The 12,518-nt window shown below is 39.4% G+C and overlaps 2 protein-coding genes and 1 non-coding gene across 3 annotated transcripts; all 3 read left to right on the top strand.

Moving 5' to 3' along the window:
- Positions 1-454: 454 nt before the first annotated feature.
- On the top strand, positions 455-3,845 carry klf11a (Kruppel-like factor 11a). The gene is made up of 4 exons (XM_043218591.1): positions 455-619; positions 1,538-1,783; positions 2,161-3,031; positions 3,118-3,845. The coding sequence occupies exons 1-4, from the start codon at positions 590-592 to the stop codon at positions 3,402-3,404; spliced, it is 1,434 nt and encodes a 477-aa protein (XP_043074526.1). The 5' UTR covers positions 455-589; the 3' UTR covers positions 3,405-3,845.
- A 2,262-nt stretch (positions 3,846-6,107) lies between these two features.
- On the top strand, positions 6,108-9,592 carry LOC122324271 (ribonucleoside-diphosphate reductase subunit M2). The gene is made up of 10 exons (XM_043218576.1): positions 6,108-6,448; positions 6,654-6,722; positions 7,355-7,501; positions 7,593-7,709; positions 7,787-7,920; positions 8,169-8,263; positions 8,339-8,472; positions 8,610-8,714; positions 8,830-8,943; positions 9,100-9,592. The coding sequence occupies exons 1-10, from the start codon at positions 6,356-6,358 to the stop codon at positions 9,250-9,252; spliced, it is 1,161 nt and encodes a 386-aa protein (XP_043074511.1). The 5' UTR covers positions 6,108-6,355; the 3' UTR covers positions 9,253-9,592.
- Positions 7,953-8,088, top strand: LOC122325630. Its single transcript, XR_006247368.1, has one exon. It is a non-coding gene; the product is annotated as a small nucleolar RNA SNORD94 (small nucleolar RNA).
- Positions 9,593-12,518: the final 2,926 nt, after the last annotated feature.

The following is a 12,518-nucleotide window of genomic DNA, read 5'->3' as shown; positions in this document are numbered from 1 at the left end:
ATTATAAAAATAATACAGTGCATCATTCAAAATGAACGGTTGCCACGTTTTATGTAAAATACGCACAATACAGTTTCGCTTCTTTGTTTAAAATGTGTTGTGAACACAGGCGTTGGCTCTCGTACTTCAGTGTGGATTCTCGTCTGCGCATGCTACACTCCACTGGCACGGCTATAGCCAGACGCGTGCGAGTATCTCACGATTCCGCTGGTTCTCCGCGCCGACCTTTCCCCCAGTTCTCCAGCACCGGGTTCACCGGGTTTACTCTGACACCGCTGACTCCTCCGTAACGCCCCCCAACAGCCACGCACCCCGTTTCAGCCAATCAGCGAGCGATCACGTACTGATCACGCGCTGCCTGCTTTCCCATTGGTCTGTTTCTGCTACACCTTTGTTTTTGATTGGTAACATGTTACCACCCGCCAGAGTGCTCTGAATTTTGTTTCTGTTTTTTTTTTCTTTCTGTTGTTTTTTTGCGCTTCTGATTCACTCAGCTGAGGTTGAACCTTGCTGTAAAAAGTGGTTAGACTTATGTGGAGAGGCTTCGTATTACAGCTCTCTTCCCGTTGCTTCTCACAGACCTTCACATATGCTGAATTTCGCTTCTGACTCCGGCCGGGTGAGTTGATTGTATCGCCAAAGTGCATTTATTACTACTTTTTAGTTTTTGCGCATTGACCCACTAATGACATTCGTCTTCGCTGTAAGTTGCGACCCGTGTAAAATTATTTCATGCTCACTGACGCAGAACAGTTGACTTTGAACGAATCAATGTTTATAATTTCCGCTTACATGCATAAAAACGCATTTGAGGTTCTTAACACTTGCAACAACGAGCAGCATTCTTTGTGTTGCACTGCTTTAATTGAATTAAGACGAACCGTTTGCCGCAATCGTTGTGCATTTCCCTCCTGCATTAAGCTGCGGTGCTACTTTACGTTCAAACTGTTGTCATGTAACGTTGTATGTATATTTTATCTGCTAGCGACCTTATTTGAACCTTGAACATGCTTGAGTTTGGACATTTCATTTTTGCATCAAATTGTCAGTTATTTTAGAATGCATTATTTGTTTGTGTTATTTCGACAACAACGATGTGCATTGTTTCTATCACTCTTGGTATATCATAAAGGCTCCGTTACGACAAAAAAAAGTAACATTAATGCAATATGCCTTGATATGGTTTATCACCCTTGCATGATACTTTTTGCATGGCACACTCACATGGCGCTTTGGTTGGGTGCACGTCACTCTTAAATCTATATTTGGCGATGGGAGGTTCCCAGCAGCTCACGGTTAACGCTATGCGAGGCTCTAAGTGGGTGTAGTCGGCCAGTACTGGGGCCCCTTTCTTTGCTTATGAATGGCAGAAGCTATTTGCAGCAGAATACGAGACAAACATTGCCCACTAGATATCATGCGATTACATTGGGTACATTTCATTACAGTAATAGTGTAAACTTCTATTCAGTGTTCACTCAGCCAACAACCTACTGTGGCATTAAAAATGACAAATGTGCTTTTTTCCAAACTGCAGTCCAGTCTTGTGGACATCTGTGAGGCGATGATGGAGAGAAACAGGCATGACAGTGAGAAGTCTTGCTCCTCCACTCTGGAATACAATGACCTGGAGGCTGCAGAGGCTTTGGTTTGCATGAGCTCCTGGGTCCAGAGGACGCACAAGCCTCGCCCACTGACGCCCACCTCAGACTCTTGCGATTCTCTGCCTTTGCAGACTGAACTCAACGAGTCCCCTAAAGACCTGGTCTCCCTCTCATCACTGGTAAGTAATTCTTTAAAAAAAAAAAAAAAAAAGAAACGGAAATGGACTGTGTTATAGTTGTAAATGAGCATTATAAATACAACAAACACACACAGAAACTGTGAGATGTGTTAAAATGAAAACAATATATGTTCTAACATTGGCACGAATATTATATTTAAATCCTCCAACTGCATGGACTCTCATTATAAAGCTAAAAAAATCTGAATCGGTGCCCTTTTGATTTTTTTTGTCAACTCCGACTGGCCAAACTCTGATTTGACTTTTGGCAACTAGCGTCAACTGGCTTAAAATTGGGCCAAAAATCTGGGTAGAAGTTGTGTAGTCAATTCAAGGCGATTCCCAATGCTCAATGCAAATCTCATCTCTCCCAACAGTGCATGACCCCTCCCCACAGCCCAAGCTTTGCGGAAACTTCAGGCACAGCGGTTCTCAGTACCTCAGTAGCCTGCTCAGGTCTCAAACCACATCCCAGACTATGCTCAGCCTTAACCAACAGGGCTGCATGTCACGTCAACTTGCATCCCAGCACCACAGTCCTGCTCAACCCAGCTCCCCCGACAGAACAACCCTCGCTTCGCAGAGCCACCAGCGTTATACGGCACACCGCCGACAGATCCGTGAACCACAACATTCCATCTCCAACCACAGGGCAGGAGAAGCCATGTTCCTCAGAAATCTCTCTACAGCACACAGAGCCAATTGCCAACCTCACAGCAGAAATGCGAAGCTGCAGTAGCCCATGTGAGACTGCAGAAACAGAGAGAACTTCCCCTTCTCCTCACTCCACGGGCATTGCTATCCCAACTTCACAGTCTGCCGTTCCTCAGTCACCCATATCCAGCCCGCCAGTGCTCTGTCAGGTGTTTCCTGTTAACGGGCAGACTGGAATCATCTCCGCATTTGTTCAGACTCCAGTTCAGATGCAGGCCTCGGGGTCGAAGCCCATTCTTCCACATTCTCAACCTCTTCTGGTGGGCTCACCTGTGGCTCAGGGCACTGTGATGTTTGTCGTCCCGCAGTCTCAGGTATCCCAATCCTCCACCTGCCAGCAAAGCGTTGTTACGCTTGGGAACACGAAGCTCCTGCCCTTGGCACCCGCTCCAGTCTATGTGCCCTCAGGTCAGAGTGGTGGAGTGACACAATCTGATTTCTCGCGCAGGCGGAACTACGTCTGCAACTTCCAAGGATGCAAGAAGACTTACTTCAAAAGTTCCCACTTGAAGGCTCATTTGAGAACCCATACAGGTTTGTATCTATCTGGCGTGTTTTTGTTCTAATAGATTGCTGCACCCATAAAATAGGGTTGTTGATCATCTTTCTCTTTATCTCAGGTGAGAAGCCTTTCAGTTGCCATTGGGAAGGGTGTGACAAAAAATTTGCTCGTTCAGATGAACTGTCCAGGCATCGTCGGACACATACGGGTGAAAAGAAGTTTGTATGTCCTGTCTGCGAGCGTCGGTTCATGAGAAGCGACCACCTGACCAAGCACGCCCGACGTCACATGACAACCAAGAGGTCCACAGTGTGGCCTAACGAAGTTCGCGATGTGAACAAAATGGCCCCTTCCCAAGCACCATCTTCCATGCCCCTTAGTGTGCTTCTTCCTGCCTCAAACTAGGTTAAGACTCAGACCACTCACCTCAGTCACCTCAGGACAATATCCCACTGACCATTTAACAGGGGAAATACAAGAAAACCAAGGCTGCTACACATCCATGTACATAAAACAATGTGACATTGCACTGGATTTTTATTTTAATCATGGTTGTTTATAAGGAATTTTTGTTTACTTTTATATAAGTTATGTCTCCCAATATGTATTTACTCCCTTTGCCAAAGTCTTTGCATCAGTTCATCTGTTACTTACTCTTTACTATTGTATAGTTGTATATAAATATCACTATCTATATGAATGTAATGTGTATTCAAATTTGCATTTATTGTTGATATATGAATAAATGTTATTGATGTTACTTCTGTTAATTGGAAAGTATTCCTGTATGCGATACTACCTGCAATATTCCATATTATTTAATAATAAACATTTGTAGTAAGAATATGACATTTGTTTTATTTGTTACCATTTACATTTTTATTAAGCTGAGTTTATCGACCTCAAAAATATGTGTAAACATTTTAAGCCATTACACTACCTAAATCAAAAAAAAAAAATAAAATAAGTTTAGAAAATGAGAACGGAAAACATACAAATATACACACAGGTTGACAAGCATTACACAACGCGTAAAATGTAGAAGCCATGAACTTGCATGACGACACAGTTACACAACACCAGCTCAACATCGATTCTCAACCCTGTCACCCCACAGCACCCAGTAACAAACCTCGTCCAATCATATTGCTTCTTTGTGGAGCGGTTAGGGGGCGCGACCAATCACAGAAGACGGCGAGTTGTAAATATGGCAACAGCAGCTTGACTGACATTCCTTGGACTCCGCCCATTTGCCTTACTGACCGATATTTCCAAACGAAAAGAGAAAACACAAAGAAAAAAAACACGGTCACTGCGCTGGAAGTTGTTTTAAATTATTATTTTTTTTATGTTTTAATAATAATCATCTAAACTAAAGCGAGAAGCGAAATGGGAAGACTCGACGACGGCCTGTAACGGTCTTTTAATCTTGTAGTGAACCAGTTTTATGCCATATTCGCATTTTACCATTTGTCACATGTGATCATTAAAAGCATTTTAGCAACTTTTTACAAATGCACACCATTCTTTTTAAATGTTTCGCAAACGGCAAATTCAAGTAGAGGTAAAGCGCTCTCCCTGCTGGTCTCTTCAGTATTAGACGCGGTTTACTGTATGCCATAACTGTTCGTTTTATTTCCACAACAGGACTCGCACCTGGTGATCTCATATTAGCTAAGAATATTTATACATCTTTATTTTGGGTTGGAATATTTTATTCTATTTGTATTTATTATTTAGTCAAAAACAAAACAAACTATTGCATTGGTAAATAAATAAATAATGTCATCTTTGAGTAGACATTTTAAAAAACAGGCATGTGTGCCGTGTTTTCCCTGAAATCCACAATTTATTTGTCGAGTTGAAACAAAAGTGTCGTGCGGTTATTGTCCTCCCGCCACGAGGGAGCAGCACCTCACAAACACGCCGTAGTTTATCCCAGGCAGTGATCTCTTGGGCGTTTTATTGTTCTTTGTCGACTCCCGCGTCCCGAAAATGTATTTGTTATGAAAAAAAAAATGGATTTCGATATTTTTGGATTTTTGCAAAACACGCTTTAAACCGTTCGGGTTGTTGCTTTTAATGTAGATTTTGAAGTTAATCTTAAAGCTTGTGCGAATTCGTGTTTTGGTTTGGTTGTTGTGAGCAAGTGGCTTAACAGCTGATAGATTGTTGTGTGCAGTTTAATCGCCAATAAAATACATATACTATATGCAAAATAAAAAGATTTAGACGTGTTTTTAGACACGCGTGGAGCATGCTATATCTATTAATGATGCTCAACGCGAACATTTTAGCTTGTGGACTACAGAAACAAGAAGAAAGGGAACAAAACATTTTCACCTCGTCAATAGGATGATTTTCTGAAGGTAGTAATATCAAAGATCACGTCTAGTATTGCGTCCATTTTTAAAAACATATTTCTGTTCTTGGAGGTATTGTGGGTAATTGTAAGGGCTGATGTTATGTGTTTTGATTGTTTACTCAATTCTGGCGCCAAACCATTGCTTCCTTTCGGGATGGTTTTGTTGAAGATAAGTTTGGATTTGTGACAGTGACATTACACAAAGAGGTACTTTAAATACATATTTCCCTCCAGACAGCACGGGAGATGTTGTTTTACTTAGCATCTCATTGTGTGCTGTTTAATGTGGTAACTTGTCTGTACGCGACTGCAGTCGGTCTCTACTATAGCGGTTTCATTGGCACTACCTAGCATTTTCATTAACCTTATTCTGTTCAGAAGAAGTTACAAATAATTCGGGCTCATTACTGTATATAGAAAACAGAAATGCTATTGCTTGTAAATGTAAAGTTTGTAAATGTAAAGTCTTATGTGGCAACGTCCCTTGAACCCTTTTCGTACAAATTCTTATAAGGCATTTCATTTACAAAACCTAAGTGAAATATTTGTAAAAATAACAATAATAACAACGTGATATTACACATAGCTTTTCCTTCATATTCGCGCCTTTTTAAACCAGTTTGTGTCATTTGTTCGGTTTTGTGTAACACTTCGCATCCCCCAACGCTTTGAATTTCCCGCGAGGCGTAACTCTCACGTGACATCTTGGAGAATTCTGATTGGTTCCTCTGACGAAAGAGTTAAAAGGACCAAACAAAGCGGTGAAGTCTGCCTTTTTCTTATTGGCTGAGAATGAGCGCCAAGAATCGAATATAAAAAGAATCTCCGACGTTCGCTTTTCGTTTTCTTCCCTCCAGTTGGACTGTTAGATCTTCGAGCTTTTGCTTTTCTGTTTTATTTATTTGTAGCTGACTTTGTTTTAGAAGTTGTTCCTGTTTTTTTAAACTTTTATTCCTATTTTCTGTTTTACTTAACACTTCAAGCTTTAACAATGATGTCCACTCGCTCTCCACTGAAAACTAAGAATGAAAACACCATTTCTGCCAAAATCAATAGCATGTCCTTGGTAGACAAAGAAAACACGGTGAGTTTATTTCTATTTTCACTTGCGTTAGGTGTATAGTACGTTACTTCTCAAAGACTTGTACTGATATGCTTTACGTTTTTGGTGTATAGATCAATATTACAGAAACCCCTTTGTGGAAAATATTACCTTTTGTTCTACGACAAATGTTAAACCGTTCATTTATGCTAAATAGATCATAAATCGGTGATTTTGTTGTTTTCAGCCGCCCAGTCTGAACTCCACCAGAATCCTGGCGTCCAAAACGGCGCGCAAAATCTTTGATGATTCAGAGGTACGCTCACTTTTAACTGCATCCCTGAACTGTTCTTGTGGTTTTACATCAATGCATATGAAATATTTATTTTAAACGAGTAGTGGTTTCTCGAGAGATGTCTTTTTTTAAAAGTAGTTTATTAAATTTGGCGGATTCAGAGCGCGCCAAGTTGGGCTGGTCCGGTCCATATCATGTCCTTTTTAACAAGAACGACAGCTCATAAAACAAATCTACTTCACTCCATGACCGACGGTCACACAAAAGGGTATTCTTGTGTTTTCAGCCAGTTCATTTATTTAACGTTTAAAAAAAGGAATCCAATGGAAGAGTACTCTTGTTTTACCGGCAAACTAGACCGGAAGTAGTCGTAGCACTTGGATTAAACGTAAACCCTTTTATAAAAACCACGAAGAAAATTCAGTTGGAGATTTTCCTCGTTTGTTATTTTTCAGTGATATGAAAATGGTTAACAAACCCTGACAAAGCGGGTTTTTGTGTTTTTTTTTTTTTAGTAATGTAGGTCAAAATGGTAACGTGCATAGTTGGCTTTTTCATTTAGATTTTTAAAGTCTTAAATCATGGCTTTTTTTATTGTAAATATACTTGTGATTTTGAAATTTAAGTTTTACCTTTTTTTTTTTTTAATTAAGGAGCAGACAAAAGCTAGGAAAGGATCTGTGGAGGAGGAGCCCCTTCTGAAGGAGAACCCCCACCGCTTTGTCATTTTCCCAATTCAGTACCATGATATCTGGCAGATGTATAAGAAGGCAGAGGCCTCTTTCTGGACAGCAGAGGAGGTAAACTTCCAAATATTTAACATGATTTTTTTTTTTTCTCTCATAAATACTTTAATTGCAGCATTTTGAAGGTTTGTTTATTTTCTCCAAGGTTGATCTTTCCAAAGATCTTCAGCACTGGGACTCCCTGAAAGACGACGAGAGATACTTCATCTCTCACGTTTTGGCTTTTTTTGCTGCGAGCGATGGCATTGTCAATGAGAACTTGGTGAGTTCAGAAACAATCTTGTGCAAACGTGTGTAAAAAGCCGCTCTGTTCTAATTGCTTGTTTTGTGATGCTGTAGGTGGAACGATTTACTCAGGAGGTCCAGGTGACCGAAGCCCGTTGCTTCTACGGTTTTCAGATAGCCATGGAAAACATCCACTCCGAAATGTACAGTCTGCTGATTGACACTTACATCAAAGATCCCCAAGAGAGGTGAGCTTTTGGAAGTGATGTTGGAGTGTTTTGGGGCAATGATGAGTGGCGCAGGGGTACGGACCTCAGCTGATGATGGGAGCTGAGTGTTGACTGCTCATGATCAGTGGACATGTGGTCAGCTGGTTGTAGGGTGTCAACACGAAACGATCGCCTTAACTGAGCTCCATAAACATCCCTGTCTTATTGTAATGTACGGTATATTTAGACATCGGCTTATTAATGACGTTGTGTGGGTTTTCTTGTAGAGAATATCTTTTCAACGCCATTGAGACGATGCCTTGCGTAAAGAAGAAGGCTGACTGGGCTCTTAACTGGATTGGTGACAAAAATGCACAATATGGTATGTTGGATTAACATAATGTATATGTGTGTATGTATATGTGTAAGGTTTAAGCTAAAAGGTCTTTGTTTTCAGGGGAGAGAGTGGTGGCTTTTGCTGCTGTGGAAGGAATCTTCTTTTCTGGGTCTTTTGCTTCCATTTTCTGGTTGAAGAAGAGAGGACTGATGCCTGGACTCACCTTCTCCAATGAACTTATTAGCAGAGATGAGGTAACCATTTTGAGACAACCTCAAGACTTTAAATGGAATTGAAGTGAAAACTTGTTTTTTATAAATTTTGATGTGCTTTCGGAAGTGTGGTTTGAACGTTGACGATGTGGTCTTCACACTTGTTCTCATCCTTACAGGGTCTTCATTGTGACTTTGCCTGCCTCATGTTCAAGCACTTGGTCAACAAACCTTCAGAAGCAACCGTGAAGAAAATCATCATGAATGCAGTTGAAATCGAACAGGTTTGTACGTTTCGAATAATGCCACATCAATGTCAGGGTTTCCACCTTTTTTATCGTTTGTAAGTAAATTCTTTGTAGACGCTATATCTGTAACTAAATGTCTTTTCCTTACTAGGAATTCCTGACTGATGCTCTGCCAGTAAAGCTAATTGGCATGAATTGTGACCTGATGAAGCAATACATTGAGTTTGTGGCTGACAGACTTCTGCTGGAGCTGGGTTTTGACAAGGTAGGCTTGGATGTTTCTTTTCCTTCTGGTAACTTTGCATCTGTGCTCATGGTGGCAGTATAGTCTCTGTGACTGACCACAGGTCCATTAGCCTTGTTCTATGGTTTGATTTCTAACGGATGGTATTTTAACTTGGCTCTTAAATTTACTTTTTAGATCTATAAAGTGGAAAATCCTTTCGACTTCATGGAGAACATTTCTTTGGAGGGCAAAACCAACTTCTTTGAGAAGCGAGTAGGAGAGTACCAGCGGATGGGAGTTATGTCCGGACCCACAGATAACACTTTCAGACTGGATGCTGATTTTTAGAGACTCGATCCGAGTGCTTCAATGGACACATTATGAACTCTGACACTTATTTCTAAAATCTACAGGTTTTTTTTTTCCTCCGATTTTTAATTATCTAATAAATGTCTTTTTATTTTTGTTGTTTTAAATAATAATAAAAAGAACCAACATACTTTTTGCTTTGCCTTTTGGACATGGTGAAATGGTTGTCTACAACTTATCTGCTCATTTTATTGTAAAATGCGTCTCTTCACTGCAATTTGTTTCTGAAGTTCCATTTGTTATTTAGTAAAGGGGTATGGTGTATATGAATAAAAAGTACTTTTTTTTTATTTTCAACGTTCATGGAACAGGAAAGTAATGACCCCGGAGTGTAGATCATTTCCAAGAAAAGTAACATTTGGCATATTTTGCCTTTTTGTTGCCTACATATATTAATATCTTTCAGCTGCTGTGATGCTCTATAGCATCTGCCCAAACTAACAGGTTTACTGAAGTCATCGGTGTTCTTTTCTAAAGGTCTTCCTCCTATTTTCATCTTGAGGTAGTATGAAGAATCTTGTTAGTTCATAACTAATGTTGAAGGTAGGTTTGATGCAATGAGCCAGTAGTTACTGACCAATGGTCTTGATTTAAAGTTCACTTTTTAATGTTTCTAACCTAAAAAATTAACTTTTTAAGATGTACAGTTTCAGTACACCCAAGTGGATGAAATGCTTCCATACACACCTGTAATGTGCAACATTGCTGACATGGAAACTTCTAAAGCACTTTATATATTTATAGTAGTCATTATCTAGAGCACTCCTGGCATGAGCTGATGACCGGTTGTTCTCTAAATGCTCTTAGGACATTGAAAACCATTTTCTGCATGGGACAGCATGAACTTTAAAAAGCTTCTTGAACCGCATCGACAAGAATTAAAATTCTCTGACCTGCTTTAATATAGCTAAATTGCTATAAAATATTCAGGGTTGTATTTGCACAGGCTATTTACTTTTGTGCGTTCTACAAAACAAGCATATGTTCCCTTATTGCATATTTCTTTTTAGGGGTGTTGTACAACTGTCACTGACTTGTCAGTTGATGTGTGCTGCTGCAAGCACTGTAAAAATGATGAATAGACATGAACATCTGAGTATTCCTGTCAGGGCTAATATGAGCGTCTGAATCTGAACAGCGATTGACTCCGGGACATGTACATTACTGTGAGGATCATTTATATGGGGTTTTCTCATTAGCATGCCTGTCAGCGGTCCATTCTGAAGAGTTCTTTGCTGACAACAGCTGCTATAGCTGACACATCGACACACAGTAGATCTTATTATCAGACATGATATTACTGAAACAACCCAGTGTTGCAACAGTTACTGTAAGCCACACTTTATACACAGATAAATGCATCAAAGTGATGCATCTGTTTTCTATGAAAGCTACGTCTTGACAGTTTCTCACCAAAAAAAATTCTGATGAAATTCATCTTTGATTTGTTTTGCAGTTTTTACTTTGAAGGTTAAATTTTTTTATTACTACTAACACTTTTAAGGACATGCACATTACTAGCATATTTGCTGTTTATTAGAATTTCCATATTCCTGCACATATTACTGCCGTTTTGCATGACCATATGTGACCCTGAAACACAAAAGCATCAAAAAGTCATGAATCAAGCAGGAATATTTGTAGCAATAGTAAAAATACATTGTATGGGTCAGAAATCATTGTACGGTAATCATTTTAGTTTTTTATGCCAAAAATCTTTAGGATATTAAGTAAAGGTCATGCTCCATGAAGCTATTTAGTACATTTCCCAACATTAATATATGAAAAATACATTTTTAAAATGATTAATATGCATTGCTAAGAACTTAATTTGGACAACTTTAAATGTGATTTGCACCCTCACGTTCCAGATTTTCAAATAGTTGTATCTCTGTCTTATCCTAACAAACCATACATCAATGGATAGCTTATTTATTTTAGATGACATATAAATCTCAATTTAAAAAAATTGATCCCTATGACTGATTTTCTGATTCATGTCGCATATGTCACATATTCTAGATCCCTTAACCCTACCCTAATCCTATTTTACTGATTGATAATTTATTACTATTTTGTCATGCTTTTTGTATTTTCATCTATCTTTGTCACATTTGTAAAATTATGTGTTATAGTAATTAAGTTTAAACTGATTTTATTTCAGCTTCTAATTTTTCTTTTCTAGTTTCATTTCAGGTTTAGTTTTAGGTTTCGATTACAACAATAATACTTAATGCAAGAAATTCTTTTTTAATCTTGTTCTCTCTCTCTGTGAAGTCCTGTGAACACTAGCTGCCATCAATCCAGCATATAATCCACATCACTCTGTGGTATGGCCCAGCAGGGTCATGTCACAAACAGGTTGATCAACAAACCATTGTTCCCAATATAATGAATGTTAAAAAGCATTTGGGCCCAACAGTTGCCACTCTCCAATTGAGGGTCTACTGGTCAGCGCAGCTGTCTGAAACAGAAACAGGCAAATCCTGTGTCTCCTCCATGCCCTTTTAAGGAGACAGGACCCTGTCAAAGTGCTTGTGTTGGTTGCTAGCTTTGTTTGACCACTGGGCCTCCCACACAGCAGCGCTAATAGATCACAACCCGGTAAATATTGCCACAGTAGAATTACAACTGTTAGTGTATATCATTAGTGCAACTGGGACACCTGAATTCCTTCGCTTATCATTCCTGAACGCCACAAATGCACGTTTTCTTTGTCTTTTTCACAAGAAAGAAGCTAATTCGCACAGTACAAATGCAAAGAAACCATTAGCAATGATCTCGTTTTGATAGACAGCATCATCAGAGCTATAATAAGATGGCAGCATCGGTCACGGTACATGAGGGTTCAAGGGAATCCGTATGGATTTTGTTCTGTAGATATCTATCAAGCTAGCATGAAAAACGGCTAATAATAGTACATTAACAAAGAGGCTTAAACTTTATGGTGCTCAAAAATGCTAACACATAATCCATCTTTGGCAGAGTGAGCCGAAGGGTCTATAAGAAACTCCAGAAATCTGATAACAAAAGGTTAGAAAATACTATCACACTGATATCACAGTCTTTTTCAGTCAGGCTACAGCTTTGAGGATCACAAATAGAACGCTATCTACTGTTCACCAAGCCTGAAACAACACAAGATAACAAACACACGGCAAAAAACCGGAGGCAACGCCACCTTTTACCAATCATTCGAAGATGTTGAAAGAAAACTAATAATTTATGAAACGCATGTTTTGACC

The sequence above is a fragment of the Puntigrus tetrazona genome, chromosome 20 (genome assembly GCF_018831695.1).
Source record: "Puntigrus tetrazona isolate hp1 chromosome 20, ASM1883169v1, whole genome shotgun sequence".
NCBI lineage: Eukaryota > Metazoa > Chordata > Actinopteri > Cypriniformes > Cyprinidae > Puntigrus > Puntigrus tetrazona.
Note: the sequence above shows the minus strand (reverse complement) of the source record. Positions and strands in the feature narration are given on the sequence as shown.

Excerpts from the sequence above, each read along its gene's own strand:
- klf11a (XM_043218591.1), top strand. The coding sequence starts at position 590 with ATGCTGAATTTCGCTTCTGACTCCGGCCGG. Across the intron at positions 620-1,537 it reads TCGCTTCTGACTCCGGCCGG|TCCAGTCTTGTGGACATCTG; the intron begins GTGAGTTGATTG and ends TCCAAACTGCAG. Across the intron at positions 1,784-2,160 it reads TGGTCTCCCTCTCATCACTG|TGCATGACCCCTCCCCACAG; the intron begins GTAAGTAATTCT and ends CTCTCCCAACAG.
- LOC122324271 (XM_043218576.1), top strand. The coding sequence starts at position 6,356 with ATGATGTCCACTCGCTCTCCACTGAAAACTAAGAATGAAAACACCATT. Across the intron at positions 8,264-8,338 it reads TGACAAAAATGCACAATATG|GGGAGAGAGTGGTGGCTTTT; the intron begins GTATGTTGGATT and ends CTTTGTTTTCAG. Across the intron at positions 8,473-8,609 it reads AACTTATTAGCAGAGATGAG|GGTCTTCATTGTGACTTTGC; the intron begins GTAACCATTTTG and ends TCATCCTTACAG.